Here is an 18,447-nt window from a genome sequence, read left to right on the forward strand (position 1 = left end):
GCCGGGGGAGCTTCGAGCAGCTTCTCCCAGGAGCCGGCCCTGCGGCCCCTCCCCTGCTACCAAAACCCCACCACACAAACCCCAAACAAATGTTCAGACTAAGGGAAGGATTTTTCAGGTTCTCATGCCCAGCCAGCAAGAAGGCTGGAGGGGCACAAGAAGTTGGGAGCGGACACAGTCAGGACAGCTGACCCAAACTGGCCAAAGGGGTATTCCATACCATGTGACATCATGCCCAGTATTTAAACTGGGGGGGTGGGGCTGGGGGAATCACTGCTTGGGAACCAACAGGGCGTTGGTAGGTGGGTGGTGAGCAATTGCATTGTGCATCACTTGTATATTCTAACCCTTTTATTATTATTATTGTCATTTTATTATTGTTATTATTATTATAATTATTAGTTTCTTCTTTTCTGTTCTAGTAAACTGTTCTTATCTCAACCCCAAGTTTTACTTTTTTTCCGATTCTCTCCCCCATCCCACTGCAGGGGAGTGAGTGAGCAGCTGCATGGTGCTTAGCTGCTGGCTGGGGTTAAACCATGACAAATGCATGAGAATTTATAGAAAGTGAACTTTGATTTCACAGAAGTATTTTCCCTCAAAATTCTTTTTAATAAAAATTATATTAATTCTGCCAAATAACAGAATTGATATTGAATGATCAGTTGCAACTCACCAATGTAGCAGAAGGAACAGTGATAAATAATTGCAGTGAACTCCTTTTAGGTTCAAAAAACCAAATACACCAAGTATATATAGATCAATATATTTGCATAGATGGTATTAGTAGCCAAAGGAGGTAGCTGCTTGATAAATAATTCAGAATAGAGTTTTATTTCTTTGTTAACTAGGCTGACTGGACATATTAAATCCAGACAAATACAGAGGACTGAACTGTTCATTTTGGACAACATACTGATTTCTAGCATATCTGCGAAATGCAATAATTTAGGGTAAAATGGATCAGAAAAGTGGTTTTCTTACAAAATGAAAGAATTTTCTGTGTTCTTCTGAAGTACAGGAACCTAACTGGGAAATGTCCCTAAACAATCTCTTTTAAATGGCAGTAAAACAGAGAGGAATTTAATGCTTCTCAGTGGACATACTGGCTGAAACAGGGAGAGACAGGGAGGTTTTAAATATCAAAATTAATCCTAATCTCTTGAGCAGCAGTAAAGATATTCCTAAAGCTCTTGGCAGAAAGCACAAAGGGGAAGAAAACGCCAAAAGTCAAGTGCTGTTTTTGTTGATGTAGTCTGTTTCAAGAAACAGACTACAATGAATTCCTCCAGACTAGCAGGGGGGAGAGAGGGAGCAGAAAAACTCTCCCTTAAGTGTCCATTGCAGCTGGGTTATTCAGGCTGTGGCATGTTTCATGCTGAGGAGGAAGCATGGGGCAGTTCATATCTTGTTCTCCTGCCATCCATGGGCATTCTTTCCAAACTTGTACACCAGCCTTCTGTCCACTCGTTCCAAAATGCCAGTTTTATAATAGTAACTGGGGGGTGGGGGGAGAGAAAAGAAACAATGGAGAAAGTAGTAGTAGAATTCACATTAGAGGAGTTTTTTATATGGACTTCATGGCAGCAGAACAGTACATGAGGCATTGTGTTCTTTACAGTCAGAATGCTCCTCTCTTTCTGTTAAATTGCTCTTGAGACTTTGAAGAGCTTTAAACTTTCCCACATGCCTTGGAGTATGCCTTCCACTCTTTGAAAGGTACAAGAATTACAAAGAAATGTGTTCTTTGGTTTGTTGTATTTTTTCCTTAAGGTTACCACAGTTCAGAAGAAACCATCAGTGTTACTGCTACAGCAAAAAGAGTCACTTTGTGGGGGTCATTTGGCAAACATAGTCTAAAATTCTCAACTGAGGTAAAGTGTGATAGCTTTGTTTTCATCAATAGAGTTACAATTCTGTACCAGTTTACACTTAGCCCTATGATATTGTTTAGAAGCAAAGGAGACTGGGTGTTATCTCATGACCTATAGAAAAACCATGAAGAAAATAACCAGACATTCTGCCACCCAGCCACTCCCCTCCTCCCCCACACACCTGAGTTTTCAGAATAGTTATGAAATATGAATGCTGAGGTAGAAATCAACTGAAATGAGGGGTCCTGCTGCCTGTTAACTCACCGGAGAGCTCTGCTCAGTTTTTCATATGTCATTCTGTCATTTTTCTTCTTTTGTCCCCACATCTTTGCCAGAGCTTCTGATTTAACAACCCGAAAAATGCCTTGTCCCCTGTCTTCCCATTCCAGGATGCCACCATTTTTTTCAGGAGAAAGGAGCAGATCTCTTACAAATTCCCACAAATGAGAATTCTGCAGGTCTTGAATGGGAAGAAGACAGCTATTTAGTGCATGTTTTCTTACTTGTGCCAAAGTACTAAGGCAGAATTATATTTACCGTATATTTTGTTATTGGATTGTCAACCTCACAAACCAATTGCACTTATTTCAATTTAACTTTCAAAATTTTAGTGCATTGCCTCTCTCTAACTGGCTTCAAATTACTTGCTCCAGAAAAAAATTAATCAGGGTCATCAAACACCTGTGATGCTAGAACCTGGGGTTTTTTTACTCCAGAAACTAGTGAATGTTACTGTCTTGCAAAGTTTATGTCATTCATAGCTTCTGTTCCACTGATCATCCATGACTTCAACAAGTATTTAACTTGACGTTTTAAAAGCAATTTTTAAGTTCAAAGTGGTTTAAGTGAAAGATTGTAACAGGCGTTGGTTTGCCTGAAAATGAGACAATAATATGAGAAGTTGCAAAGCCTATTTCCCAGCATTGCTAGACTCTTCTCTGTTATTTCAACTCAGTTCAAAAATTTGTTTGAGGATTAGAAGTGGTATAAATAGTGCGATTCTACTAAAAAAAGCCAGTAGAGCTGTTATATGCAGCTATTGCCTTAACTTCAGATTAGTTACTAGCTAATCGAGGTGCTGGAGGTTAAAGGAATGTTCAATCCCAGTGTTGACCGCAAGCATTTAAAAGTCCTGAGAGCAACATAAGAATAATGACAATTATAAAAATACCTGAGGTTTCTTATTTGTTTTTCTGCATTTAGAGCCTTTAGGTTATTTTCAGCTTATGTTTTTCCAGTAGCTTTGCCACTAAGATAGTTAGAAGCACTTAAAAAGGTAAGCAGAAAAGGAAATGTGTCTTTAAGAAAAATGCCAAGTACCTCAAGTCTCATGATAAAATCATGAGAGCTGGCAGTACTTAAAAGCTAAACCTCAGTGAAATTTTGTTTGTGGTATCATTAAAGTTTCTATTGATAACCACATGGAGCTGAAGAATTAGAGCAACACAGCCTGTGTAATCTTAACTCCAGTTTTGAGTTTCTGATATGTACTTACTTGTTCTACCATGACTGTGACATTCTTGGCCATTGATGCTACCTGCCCTCACGCATGCCTTATCACAGGCTGGGACTGAACTGCAGAGTAACGTGAGAAGTGAAGAAGGAACTCCTGAGTCTGGTGGCAACTTGGTCAAAAGGTCACCTATTCAAATGCCATGCAACATTAAGTCAAAGCGGGAGTGTGAGCTACTAACTTTATCTCTTTAATAAAAGCTCTAGCACAAAGGTAAACTCAAGTGAATAATTAACATGCAGTTGTATGGATTGCATCACAACAAAACAGGAAATTTGCTCTGTTCAAAATACTTGGATTTTGTAGACATGTGGAATTCGGCACATGGTGTGCATGGATGAAATGTACCCCTTTGTGACGTGCAGCCTGAAGGTTTCTTGGCTTAGTGCTGTGCAGTGCTTCTAAAAAGGCAAAACTGCCTCAGCAGACAACATGCTTGCACAAGTGACCAACACTTCAACAGTGTCTGTCTCAATATTGTAGTGGTGCAGAGAGCAATTAGAAGAGGATAATGAATGACTGCAACTGGAAGGATTATCAAAGTCTGCTAATAACACTTGTATGCAATCATAGAATCATAGAATAGTTTGGGTCAGAAGGGACCTCTAACGGTCATCTAGTCCAACCCCCCTGCAATAAGCAGGGACATTTTCAACTAGATCAGGTTGCTCAGAGCCCTGTCCAACCTGACCTTGAACGTTTCCAGGGATGGGGCATCTACCACCTCTCTGGGCAACCTCTTCTAGTGTTTCACCAATCTAGTGGCTACAAAAAACTATATCTGCTTGGTACACAGCTAGTGAGAAGCGTGATCAGTGAAATCCTGCGAAAGTGATTACAAAGTGAACACCCACAAATCCATTTCACTGGATAAACAGTAGTAGGCTAAAAATAACAAAATAGGGGAACTTTTGTGAAGATGGACTGCAGTTCTATAATCTTATATCTAATTCTGTTTATGTTTCTAAGAGCTGACCTCCGAGAGTTTATTTTGCTGCATGTGAAACCATAATATTCACAAAAAGATGGAAGCAAGATGTCTATGTACATGGAGGGCTATCTGAAGGGCTTATGCTTTCAGTTATGAAGGTTTCATAGCATATTCAGCGTCTGCTGCTGGCCCAAAAGAGCATCAGCTAGAATTGGTAAAATGGTATTCTGGAATATGTTTTTTTCTGACTTTTCTTTTCACTGGAGTCTTTCATGTCAATGAGTTTGTTCAGTATTCTTTTATTGGCTGAAGGGTTTGACCAAGGGAGTATCCCACATTGCCTAAATGCTAATGTGGAATGCAGGTAAATCCAGCCAGAAGCACTAATAACCCAGAGCTCATTGAGAGTTATTAGATTATTAGGGCTGGTTGATGGTCAGAACTGAGTGATTACAGAATATTCTGATTGTGCTTAGACATAGTCAGACACCTGGTATTTTGCTAACTTTACCAATTTGCCTCCTCAGCAGATAAATAGCAAGCTTGGCTGTGTTTAGGATCAACAGGATCTGTATTTCTGACTGTGTGTTAGTCCACCAGCTGTACCATCTCCCACAAAAATTCAAAGTATTCTCATGGAGAGAGAATGCCCTTTTGGACTCTATGCACAAAAGAAGAGCTTTGCTCTACTCAGTGCCTGGCTTGCAGCCTCAGTGAATGTACAAATGCTCCTGGGATCCTGCTTCCTTTCAAAATACCAATTCAGAAATGTTGGGATGTCTGCTAATCTTTACTTCTCTGCATACTGCAGGTATTTGAGGAAAAACATTAGAGAAGAAGTAAATGGCCTGGACTTTTTTCATTTTTAGAAATCTCTTGAACTGCTAAATATTGCTAATCTTTGAATACAGTGTGTTTTCCATTGAACGGAGCTTATTAGGTACAAACAAGTTTACTTACAGTCCTTGTTGGATAGCTTTGTTTCTTCTGCATCAGTAAAAAAGGAAATGCCTAAAAGGGAAAAATATAACCCAATGTTCAGTTCTTTTCTTCACAAGAATAACTTCTGAACTGAAATTTAAAGCTAAGTCCTGGCCTTTTGTGTCATTGCTTGTGAATATAGCTCAGAACAGAAGTTGTAGAAAATGCAGACTATAAAACTATTAAATAATTTTTCAACTTTGCTGCTGCTAAAATGATTTGTCCCTCCCACTACTCTGACTACATCTGTGGGGGTTTTTTTAAACTTTGGGGTTTTTTTCTTACCCTTTGCATCATGTCTGTATGTCTCTATTCACATGATTTATGTGTACTAAGTTTCCTTTCCCTCTGGTCCGTTTGCATTTGGTTTTTGCTGTCATCTATATCACAGTTTCTCTCCCTTTCTTTACACTTACATTAGTCCTTTCTCATTCAGCCCCTAGTCCCTTTAAAACTAGACCTGCAGTCTTCCCTCCCTCCTTCCCCTAATGAAAAAACATGTCTACTGCTGGAAATCAGGTCTTCACAGGGCTCATACTTACCTGCTTTAGTAGCACATTATCAGCTTTTAAAGCAGTCATTACATTCACAACACATATATAAATGCATTGCACATACAAATCTGCATTCAAGGAACTTAAATCACGTTGTGAGTCTGGCATGCAAAACTGGGAAAAGCTAGAATTAAGCCTGCTTGGGCAGCCATAGTTTGATCCATTGCTTAAATATGTTGTGGCAAGGTCTTGCATTACTGGACCACATACTGCTTTTTCTCACAGGCTTTATGCAATTCTTAAAGGTAGATATGCATGATCTGTTTTATTTCATTTATCCCCAATTCAGTCTCTGCACTGACTATAAGAAGTTAATTTTCTTGATGAGGTTTTCTTCCCAGCTCTGTATTCTTTAGTTCCCTTAATAACATCCTTATCTCCTGCATTTAATAATCTCCTCCTGAATGGCCTGACATGATACATGAACACTGGGTGGAAGACAGAGATGGCTGTCGGTCCCACAGGAGAGCAGTGCCAACTTAAAACACAGGGTTGCTTTGTTCCTCGGCAGCCTCTAGTCTTGCTCACCTCTCACAGTCTAAGTCACCGCAAAACCCTACTTCATTTTGATAAGGCTTATCCACATGTTTTCTTATGTACCGCCTCGTCTCCCGTCTTCCCTGCCTCTCAATGCTCCTGTTCCTTTCAGCTTCAGCCTGCCGCACCCCACCATGTTCGCTGTGTGCCCAGGTCACCCTCCGCTGCTGCCTTCTCCCTTTCTGGTCCTTGTACCTTGCCAGCTGCAATCCCCACTGGGCAGCTGAGAGGGGGGTAGCAGACCAGCGAAGGATGGCTAAGCTCCAGCACATTGTGACCCAGCAGATGCTCACCATCGGGAGCTGCTGGCAGTGTCAGCTCCCACAGGGCCCTCCAGGACTTGCATGCCTAAGCCTTTCATCTTTTTCCAGCAGCCCTATGGCTCTAGTTTGGTCAAATACCCCCCTAAGCCAGAGAAGTCTTGAGCCATTGAGGGCTCCAAGCAGCTCCTCAGTTTCTCATTGCTAGGGCATAGGGAAATGACCTGAATTTCCCTGCTTAGTGGAAACTCTTTTGCTCATATCATCATCATGGACCCTGGTAGAATTACCCTAGCTTGGCGTACACACTAGTTAATCTTTGGGAAGTAGTGAGTATAGAGAAAGGGTATCTGCAGCAGAGATCGCACTTTTATTTCACCTAGACAAAACTGTCAATAACTTAGTCTTTGAATCTAAATTAATTTAGGCAGTAATAAATCTTCCCAGACAAGGTTGAAAATAGTAGATTAAAATAGTTTCTATTTGAGAGCATTGTTAAGCATGCTACTAATGAGGTGGATTATTAGTGCATACTGCACTGATAATAACCCCACCAAACAAAACTTCTTGCTTACTTTTTAAGAAGCAGAGCAACCTTCACTACTTTGAGTTACAGGAATAACAATGTATTCTGTCTTTCTATATCCAGTCAGGATGTAAAGCTCTCTCAGATCATGCAGGTTGACCAGTTTCAGTAGACAGGCCAAGGAGAGAGAAGTGCTGGGGGTCTGTTCGGAGATTTGAGTGGATTGCAGAGACGAGCCTGGTCTGCATGTGATTGTGAGGCCCAAAGTCGCATTGAGCTTGTCTTCTGCCTGCCATACTTCTGTGTACTCCTCAACACGGCATCTAAGCAGCCTTGGTATTTTGCCTTTCTTCAGTGCTCAAGGCTGTGGATCCCACATTTTCTGTTAGCATGAAATTCGCACAAAAAACGCAACTCTTTTTGTTTTGTGTTTGATTTCTGGAACACTAACCGTGCATCCTGATATTCTGTAAGATGAAATACAAGTATTCTCCATAAATGCCTGCAGCCTCTAGGAACTCTTCCTGGGTCATGTTGCACAACTGTAAGCCGTTGATATTAAAGCGGGAAAAGGAAATGCAGTTGGCATCTAGCTTGTACTGGTCACAGCAAAACTGCAACCATTCACAGACGTTGTGCTTACTCCAGTATTCCGGGTGGATGGACATCCAGAAAGAATAAGAATCTGCAACATATTTGATAAGAAAGAGGAACATTGCAATGTAGAACTCATGGTGCACTTCATTTTAATAAGCATATTTCAAGCAAAACTAATCCCTCTTCCTTCTTCTGTAGTCTTCCTTCCTTATTCCTCTAGAACACATCAAGCCCTGCCTTTTGAATTTTTCTGTCTCCTATTGTCATAGCCTTTTGTATTTCAGGTACTCATATTAATTGTGTGAGACAATTCAAGAGAAAGTTCATCCATGCTGCCGTGGTTCAACCCCGGCCAGCAACTAAGCACCACGCAGCCGCTCACTCACTCCCCTCAGTGGGATGGGGGAGAGAATCGGAAAAAAAGTAAATCTCGTGGGCTGAGATAAGAACAGTTTAATAGAACAGGAAGGAAGAAACTAATAATTATAATAATAACAATAATAAAATGACAATAATAATAATAAAAGGATTGGAATATACAAGTGATGCACAATGCAATTGCTCACCACCCACCCACCGATGCCCCGTTGGTTCCCAAGCAGCGATTCCCCCCAGCCCCCCCCCCCCAGTTCCTATACTAGATGTGACATCACATGGTATGGAATACCCCATTGGCCACTTTGGGTCAGCTGTCCTGGCTGTGTCCCCTCCCAACTTCTTGTGCCCCTCCAGCCTTCTTGCTGGCTGGGCATGAGAACCTGAAAAATCCTTCACTTAGTCTGAACACTACTTAACAACAATTAAAAACATCAGTGTGTTATTAACATTCTTCTCAAGCTGAACCCCAAACTTAGCACTATATCAGCTAGTAGGAAGACAATTAACTCTATCCCAGGCAAAACCAGGACACATGGGGAAAAAAAAAAAAAGGAAAATGCACCTCTTAAAACGGCAATTCAAAAAAATTTAAAAAGGTCAGAATACAGAATTTGTGAGAACTTAGCATTCTGCAACAAAAAGGAGTGATGCATTCCTAGACTGAAATAACCTCGGGCCTCAGATGTGAAAGTACTCTCATTCAAAGACACCTAGCTATACTCTGTGGTAGATGGGTAAATACCATGAATTTATTATTATTTTTCTTATAATTCCAGCAAGTTCTTTCACTCCTTTCATCTAAAATAATGTTAATGTTGTCAGAGGGAATACTTTTTTGTTAGATTAGAAACTGAAAAATGTATTTCTCTTAACACATTTATCACTAGAGAAGCATTTCTGACAGATAAAACAAAGAGTGGAAGAGCTTCTAAGTAAACCTGCCAAGCAGTTGTAACCTAAAACTACTTTGCCAATTAAATGCCCAATTTTTTAACAGGCTTCTCTCCTCAGCAATGCAGTTACCAGGAAAATGTGTAGAAATATGTATATATTTGCAGTAAAAATTTCTTTTTTTTTCCTAGAAAAACATATTTTAGCTATTACTGATGTAAAATCTAGGCCTGGTATGATAAACCTATATGCTGCAGCTAACAAGCATAATCTGTGACTCAAACACTTTTTCTCTAGAATCGAAACACAGGCTCCTATTATTGAAGCTAGTTTGGCTTATATTGATGAGCACGCACTTTAAAAAGCTCTGCTTTTTCTTTCTGTGAGCTAGACTGCTACACGCATGCGAAGGTCTAATCTTGCAGTCTTCTTCTGTTGGATGTCTGTGCATATGCAGCTACCTTTTTTGGGGCGATTGGAAGATTTATAGGCAATGGCAAGAATATGTCCTTTCTGTATCCATTCAGTTACACTTAGGGAAAACAGAATTCTAGTCTGCATCTTGGAACTATTATTTTTGTTCATTCATTACTCATTTTCCTTCTATTGTATTAAACCTTTAAAAGATGACTAGTAATTTCTTTCAAGTGAGATTCTTAAGCAGTTACAGGAATCCCCACCTTGAGAGATTATTGCTTTAGGAGCTTTAAGGATTCTAAATTGATTTTGAATATATTATCTGTAATATTTATTATATCACTGGAGTGGCACAGATACAGAACAGTAAAGAGCAATAGAAAGGCAATCAAACATAAATGAGAGTAGTGTAAAGAAATCAGAAAAGCCTTAGTTTATTTTTGCATCTCACAGCATCTTACAGACTTATATTTCACAGTTTATTACTCCAGTCATCCATTACTTATTATTTCATTTTCAAATGAATCCTGAGCATTTGATTTTAGGCATTGCTTATATGAAATTGTAATTCAAAATAGGTTATAATAGCACTGCAAGCCAAGTGAATTGTGTCTGTCGTTTGTCTAGACAGGAAGTTCAGACTGCAAAATGATGCAAATAGGCTGGATGAGTTTCCATAGTAAAATTAATTCAAAGGGTTTGAAATTGTGACAGAATAACTGAAATATGGATCTTGCATCCTACATGGCTTCTCTAAAGTAATTAATACTTCTAATTATAAGTCCTAAAAGTTTACAGAGGAATTTGTGGTTGCTTTCATGAATCATTCCCATGCTGTAAATATCTTAATATGTATGCACATACAGAATTAATGTAATACTGAATGTTGTGTTTGAAATCCTGAGATGTTACTGTGACATCCTAGCAAAGCCATGAGGTGTTCAGAAGCTCTGGGTCTGGCTTTTGGGACCCATACCTTGAGGATATTTGAATCTCAGATTTTATTCATCTCCTTATTTAAAAGGAAAATCAGATGAGCTTGACATTCGATCAGCTTTATGAGCCCTCCAGACTGCACACACCTGGCTATGTCAAAGTCTGAAGGCTTCCTTGGGGGAGAATGGGATTGCTGGGAGCACCAGGCTCACAAGGCTTCTGCCAGGAAGGAAAAAAAAAGCTTTAAAATTAGTCTTGAGCTCTACAGGAATCCCAACTTCAGAGGCTGCTTAAGAAAAGCAGAAGGCTGCATCGATCCCTTTCTGAACCAGGCAAACTTTTTTTTTTAATCCTCTGCCAACAGCCTCCAGCCCCCCTTAGGAAAACTGGAACATCACCACGTCCTCAGCTAGATGGATTTATTGGCAGAGGGGCCTTCATCCACAGGGTGTGAATCCAGCCCTGTGCTGCTGCAGCAAGCCAGCCCAGACCCTTTCACTGTATCTGTGTGCAATACACAGCCGAGTGACAAGGTCATGGCTTTGTTTTTCTAACTACAAGAGTGTCGGAGTGCTCATTTTTTTTCTATCTTAAGGCAACATGAAAGAAAAGCAGAACTATTTATTCTGCCATTCCACAGGTACAGTGAATAACCTTGAAATATTTTGGCCATTGGGCTTGAAACTTTGACTTGATTGTGACAAATATCAGCTTTGCTGGCAATATTTATATTGTCATATAAATGGCACAGCATGTTTCTTTCATGGAGCAGCACTCATCTGGTCCAGTTTCCTTGTTTGCTTTTGCTTTGGAGCTCAGATTATTTTATTTTTTTTTTTAATATTCCAGGCCCCCCTGAAGCACTGTTGTATATCATGAGCATTTAAAAGGTGTTGACACCGAGACCTCACCTTTTATTTCTCATATCAAAGTTAAGCATTCAGGGAGCTTTCCCATCTTCTAAATGATGGACATGACCGAGGTATTGTGCCACTGGGGAAGAAAGGATGGGCCAAAGACAAAGGCTCTATGAAAGATGTTCAGGTTTTCTTTTAAAGAAAAAGAAAGGGGCAGGTAGAATTTCATACCACCATACAAAAACATAAGGGCAAAACCTATGCAATAAGATAAGGTAGGGGCCGGTAGATCGCCCAGTGGCAGGAACATGCTAGAACTGTGCCTAAAACTACATCTTGAGGACGGGGAGGAGGATACCTGGCAGGATGATGGTGGGTAGCTGGGGGTAGAGAAGAAAGCACAGAATTCAGACCTTGCCCTTTCCACCATTTTAAGGTGATTTCCACTGGCTGTTCAGCTGCATTGACTATCTTATTGTACTGCTCCTTAATCCTGGGTATTTAAACCTTTTATGTGCTGGGCAGTGTCCAGCCCTCAGGGAATGGCATTTGTTGGCACAATCTTCCCAGACTGCACAGGTTGTTTCAGTCAATAACTAGACTTGATTCATGTCCCTTAGCTAAGGTGATGTTGCTGAAATGAGTCTCCTGCCTTGTGGGGAATGTGGTTTTATCAGTGGTGGCAGCAAAGCTGTGGAAGGCAGTAAGTCTCAAGTAGGTTCAGGAACACAGGCCAAATAAAAGATAGCTGTCCAGATTTTCCTGGGATGCACTGATTTCTGCATGGCACATGCAGGCAAGTTAATATAGTATGTGTGCTTACAATGGGGGGAAATACTGCTATCAGCCATAACAAAACTGGATGGTCTGTTTAGATGTAGCCCAGTTTTAATATAGTCCAGGCGGATCATTCCTAGGTAATATAGCCCACCTTTTTGTCAGTTGGAAAAGACAGATTTCATTTAGGCATAATGTTTTAATTTTTGGAGCTAGAATTTCCATGTATTTTCTGTATTATTTTCCCTTTTTCACCCAGTATTGGAAAACAAATAGAAGACATGAAAATGACACAATGTTTTTAGTGTCACAGATTTTAAATTCCTCCACTTTGTATTATTAAAAAAAAAAAAAAGCCTCCAAATATAAATCATGTTATATTCTGATTGCCAGAAAATAAAAACATTTACATGACCAATGTGGGAACCGTAAAGGCAAACTAACCCTATAGTTTGCATAGCAACATGGAGATGGTTGCACTGTCCCAGACTGAAGTCCCTCTAAGCCAGGGTCCTGCCTCTGGTTGGGTTTGCTGGAAAAAATACACACTTTTGGAGAAAATATTGTAGAAACTTACTTTGGGCTCATACATAATAACACTAGTACTCTTTCTAGCACAGGAGCTGAGCCCAGCGATAGCTTGTAAATGAGTAGTCTTCATCTGTTTCTTTCTAGGCAGTCTTGCCATCCCTTTTTCATCTGTTTAACCTTGAGCTTCTACTTTGTTCCTAGCAAGTACGAAACAGGTTTTCAAAAGACATAGGGATCACAATCCTTAAGCCTATTACTGTCACCAGAAGAAAGTGTAGGTTTAATGTTATTACGCTGATCTACATTCTTCTCTGGCTTCAGAGAAAAGTACTTTTCTGTTCAAGGGCTGCTTGTGCAATGCTGGTGGCACTGCAGTAGTGGTTTTGTTTGTGTGTGCTAGACATGGTAAATGTATTCCTTGGCTACTGTGGAAGAAATGATAAGAGAACTCACAGGTTGGTTTAAATTTGATTTAGAAGAGAAATTATTGTAGCCATAAAGGACTCCCGGAAAGCCTAAAAGCATCAAAAATTGAGCAATAGAAAACACATGGAAGAAGAAACATAGCTCCTACCCTGGTCAGAAAAGGCTAATTATTTCCTCAGCTCAGCTTTGCTTAGCAAGAGGCAGTCTGACCTGATTGTTGGACAAAGTTGTGTGTCTTAAGAGCTGAGGGACCTTTGCACTTAGCTACAAGTGGAGTTCAGTTTAACATAATTGCTGGGGTAAAGATGCTGCACCACTGTTCACCTGGATGAATTCAGAGCTGAGCAGCTATAGAGTCACAGACCTTATATTGTTAACAAGTAACAGACTGCAGTAAAGCTATAAATTGTGAAAATGCCTCAGATGGGTTGTTTTGCCTTTGGCAAATGCTGATCTGCTGATATCAGAAGTTCCCTTGGGATTATTTCAATTTCAGTGTTGTGGTCTTTGCGTTTGGGGTTTTTTTGTTGTTGTTGTTTAAAAAAGTGGAAGGATATTGAATAAGAGGCAAATCTATAATAAAAATCAAGGCAAAAGAAGAATTATTCTGACTGATCCAAAATTAACTTTAAATTGAATCACATCATATATTTACAAATGCATATTTAAATTTTAAAACAGAATACTTGCTGTGATTTCAAATGAAATTTAGGATTGTGTTGTAAGTTGGAAGGAAAACTAATATTAAAACAATATGATTATAAAAAAAAAAAAATTTCAATTCCTGCAGGGCTTTAAATACAGCCATTTAGTTGAAGCAAGAAGATTTATATTCTACCTCATATGTCAAACTTAGCAATATAGAAACAAAATGCTACGTCCTCAGTGGTCATGGAATAGCACCATCAGAAGCCGCGTAGAAAGTTCTGTTCTTTATTACTCAAACTGTGCCTTGGCAGGAAAGTTTTTTCTGTAAGACCAGGAGTGTTCTCATGTAAAAGGACAAAAATAGCTTTAGAAGAGAAAAATGTTGCACAAACCCATAATTTTTTCCCAGTTCTCACCAAAAGTTTGGCTCAGTAATGAGTGGCTTGTACCACGTTTCTTTTCAGAGCCTGTTGAATGATTCAGCCTGAGTGCAGAGAAGACTATCAAGACTGTTTAGTAATTTAAACCAGCTGTTGAGAAGGGAGATTTCTAAGAAGTAACACTTACTTAAGTTTCCAAACAGGGACCTGGCCAGACACCAGGACATTTTGAATGAATTCCTTCAGAGTTGGGATCCCAACATAAGGTGCATGGCCTGGTGAAGGGTAGGGTTTCCGTATACACAGTTTGAGGATTGCATGCTTAACGTTGGCAAACTCTGCAATGGGGGACTCCTGCATTATTATGGATTCATTTCTACAGCCATACAGTTCTCTGGTGGCTTTCAGAATCCTAGTTTTTGCCAGCTTAGTGTGTATTTATCTGGTCACTGCTATTCCTTACAAAGTTGCAGAGCATTTGAGGAACTGTAAATCTCCCAAATTAAATTACTCTTCCATTATATAGCTGAAGTGCTGTGTTGTGAGAATGTTTTCAGCTACAAATGCTGGATTTCAAGCAGATGGGGTAAACAAAAGGAGTCAAGAATCTGAGGCCACAGTTGTGCTGCCCCTCTTAATGAACCATGCTGTCCTTTGGAAGTTCCTGCTTGCATTAGGTGTATCATCTTTTCAAATGAGGGGAAAGCATCAGTTAAACACAATGCATAACAGAACTAAAGCTGCTACTTGTTACTACTCTTCCTGTGCACCTTTACCTTGCATGGCTGGTGATATGCTTGAAAAGGTCAGTAAGACTAGAAAATAGAATGCATATAATAGAAGGCTCAGCAGCAGGTTCAGAATCCATAGCCTGTTTGCTGCATGATTAGTCTTGAATGAGTTAAATTCAAATCACCCTTAGATTTTTGACATTGTATGTTTTTTTCTATTGGAGTCTATCTACATACCTTTCTGATGATCACAGGTGGCATAGTCATCTTTGGTTGTACCAGATAACTCTGTCCAAGACATCAGGGGATCACAAACCATTGTGTTTGACAGAAACATGCTCTGAGTTACCGACTCCAGCATCACCTTAAGATATTAATACATTAGCTGAAGATGAAAAGATAATATTAAGCACCAAAGTTATAAGGCTACAGTCATTATTCCCTTGCTGTGTTTGTATAGATCTATGAGGTACCATCACCCACCATCACCTAAACTTCAGCTGAAGCTAATGATGATCTTCTGAAAACTGCAAATAGCTGTGTATACTGAGGAAATGTGAAGGATTCAGAAGTTTTCATGGATAGATTGCACAATTGAAAGAAAACTCTGATCTTAGTCTAAATAAAGCAACAATGAGGTATGGAACATGGAACATGGAAACATTTGGGATGCTCCTGAAATCCTTTGATATACTGGAATTCATATATAGGGTAAGGTAATATTTCAAGAACATCACATTTCCACCTAATCATACCATTATGAATGGAACATATCAGAATATAAACTATTAATCATTTTAGTCAATATGGTCACAAAGTCTATTCTCTATGCATTTCTGCCAAAGAATTTAGTGTAGAATACCTCATAGATGTACATATGTGTGTAATTGTGCTTTTAGATGAACACCATATATTCAGTGAGCAATATAGAATTTTACAGAATTCGTACAAAGTGATCCATATGAATCTACCAGGTCCTGTCTCAGATATAAGAGGATCACCAGAATTTAAGTTTGTGATGGTCCCAATCTGATTTTTTTATTCTTCTGACTGAGCGGCCCACACAGAGAAAGGTTCCCTATGTCGTAACTACTTACAAACAACTTAGAAAGTCAAAACAGTGGCATTTTTATCAGTTCCGAGTTGCTGCAGAATGTAATCCAAATCTAAGTAAGTACAAAATACTTATCTAATTTTCTTTCTGTATTTGCTTTAATGCTTAATTCCAGTACTTTAATGAGATGATGCTGGCTTACTATGCACAGAATTCTGAAGTTCACAGGGCCAGGTAGAAAGAGGTCAACGATTTTTACTACAGTGCAAGTGTATTGACCCAATTATCTCTGGAAAAACAACAAATTAGAGACCTACTCACGCTTACAATCTATGCAAAAGAAAATAATTGTTTACCACAAAGGAAAAAAAATTGTGGCTCTGTTGAAATCAATGGGAATTCTTTCAACAGAAGAATTTCACCACTCATTAGTCACCAAGGGGTGGCAGGACAGAGACATGCAGAAGAGCTGGACAGAATGTCACGGGAGAACTACAAGTCACTGACAACTCACTTCTATAATGACCGGACATTGCCAGAGATGTACCTACACCTGTACATTAGATGATTCTAGTTAGCACCTCTGAAAAAGGTAGAGACCTCCAGGACATGTGTGGTGACAATGATCTTCCCAGCCATACCCTCTGCAGCCAGCATATTCCTGTTCCTCTAACAGTCATCTCCCCAGTGCAAGGAGCAGCCCACTGTGAGTAAACCCTTGTACCAACTCAGCAGGCAGAAATAAACTTCTGAAAGTTAATTGTCATCTTGGAAAGAATAGAATATCTCTGCAGATCATTGGAGAGATGTTTTAAGAATGATTGCAAAGATAACCTCTTCAGAGTATCTCCCCCACTCTCTACACCTGCCACCCCATATGTAAGATTTCCCACAGATAAATGTCTGGAATAAAATCCCAGTCCTACTCAAGACAGAGAGAATTTTCCCATCAAATTTATTAAGCACAGAATTTCACAGTTTATTTCTACTGGCTGTCAGGAGATAATAATTTCTGTCTATCTGACAGTTTCACAAGATTAAGAGCTACTTCTTACTAGAAAACAAAATGAAAAAAGGTGAGAGAAAGGTGAGTTCACATTCTCTTTGCAGTACAAAAAATTTCTATTGACTTTTTTTTTAGGCTAGTGCTTTTAGTGAAAAAAAAAAACAACAACAAAAAAACCCCCACGAAACATTTCTAAATACTCATGGCTTAGATAAAAGAACATGTTACCTTGCAAGATTATAATCCTTCCTCCACCAGGGTAAGATTTAGCTAAAAAAGTAAGAAGTTATTAGTATTTGCATCTTTGCTATCCAAATGGTAATGACAGATTAGTAGATTTAGTGCCTTGCTTGTGAATTTTCATAGTTTTTTGAATGTGGAAAGCAGATTTGCTCAAGGGGAAATGATACCTGGGAAGATGGATGAACTGTTACAAGCAAAGAGGGGTGTGAAATAAAGCCGAAGCCATTGGATTTGGAAAAATTCAGAACTAGGCACATGCTTGAGTTTGTATTTTATTATGAGGAAAACTTATTTCTCCAAGCTGGGAAACTAATTTTGTGAAGTGGAATGGCAGCCTCACCCCCTGCTGAGGACTAGACCCAGTCTTGCAGATGTGGGGCAAAGCTGCCAGCTTCAAATCCTACCAACAGGCTTGACCACATGTTGTGACAGGCAGGAAAAGCCATTTGGGAAGGAAAAAAAATCCTGGTTTACCCATATGCAGTTTATACTGCTGCTCCCATATAGAGCTATACATGTTCAAGAAAATAATGTTAATTATTAATATCATTAGCAAAGATAATCTCTTTTCAAATATTTTATGCAAACAGGATATTGATTTGGGTCACATTGAATAGTATTTCACTATTAGCTGGTGCTGCTTATGTACACACATACATATCTGCTTAAATACACTTTGGGGACATAGAAAGGGGAAGAGGCAGACAGTTTTTTTTAAACAACTGGAGACCTTTACAGCTCTTGGTTTTACTCCAGTTGGTGCTGGGTTTGAAGAAGCTATTAATTAGCTGTCACATTACAAACAATCTCTTTTGATTTAGTGAGACAGGCCTAGACTGTTAATTTATTAAAAAGTATTTTTTGAGGCTCATGCTTGTCTCTGCCATTAATTCATTAAACCAAAGTCAATTGTTTATCACTGAGAAAACTGGTGATGCACAAATGAGAATGGCAGACAGTACCTCAGTTGAATGCCTGATAAAATCATCACAGCAAAACCCCTTTGACAGCCTACAGCTCTTTTAAAAACAATTACTTCAATAAAGAAATGGAGCTTACTTGTAGGTAGGTGATTACTCCTGATGCAGCAGTTAAGTCCAGAAGGAGGTCTTGGGAGCAAGGGGGAGCAGGAGGCTTTAACAGCGGCACAGCCCAGCACGTTGGAAATAAAGCCACTTGCAGGACTGTGATACGTGGAACACCTTACAGACAGGTTCGTTTGGTTTTTCAAGTTCTTATACACACCCCTTTTGATGACAGTGATAATATATAGTACAACATAGCCCAGGGATTGGGGAGAAACATTCTCAAGTGCAGAAAATTTACCTTTATCCAGTATTGTTTTTTCCCCTCTTTCTCTAAAAAGTGTTGATTTACCTAAGTGTGACTCTTGGACCAC

At 39.4% G+C, this 18,447-nt stretch overlaps 1 protein-coding gene across 3 annotated transcripts; it reads right to left on the minus strand.

Moving 5' to 3' along the window:
• Positions 1–1,240: 1,240 nt before the first annotated feature.
• Positions 1,241–18,216, minus strand: ELF5 (E74 like ETS transcription factor 5). 3 transcript variants are annotated; one of them, XM_052783747.1, is made up of 8 exons: positions 18,108–18,216; positions 17,034–17,075; positions 14,983–15,109; positions 7,628–7,861; positions 5,279–5,329; positions 3,370–3,516; positions 2,139–2,334; positions 1,241–1,498 (listed from the first exon to the last, which is right to left on the minus strand). In XM_052783747.1, exons 3-8 carry the CDS (start codon positions 15,104–15,106, stop codon positions 1,402–1,404), a joined length of 849 nt encoding a protein of 282 aa, XP_052639707.1. In that variant the 5' UTR covers positions 15,107–15,109; positions 17,034–17,075; positions 18,108–18,216; the 3' UTR covers positions 1,241–1,401. The 3 variants fall into 3 exon arrangements, with proteins under 3 accessions (XP_052639707.1, XP_052639706.1, XP_052639709.1); XM_052783746.1 differs by lacking the exon at positions 17,034–17,075 and having other exon boundaries at positions 18,108–18,204; XM_052783749.1 differs by lacking the exons at positions 3,370–3,516; positions 17,034–17,075 and having other exon boundaries at positions 18,108–18,204.
• Positions 18,217–18,447: the final 231 nt, after the last annotated feature.

This window comes from Harpia harpyja, chromosome 3 (genome assembly GCF_026419915.1).
Source record: "Harpia harpyja isolate bHarHar1 chromosome 3, bHarHar1 primary haplotype, whole genome shotgun sequence".
Taxonomy (NCBI): Eukaryota; Metazoa; Chordata; class Aves; order Accipitriformes; family Accipitridae; genus Harpia; species Harpia harpyja.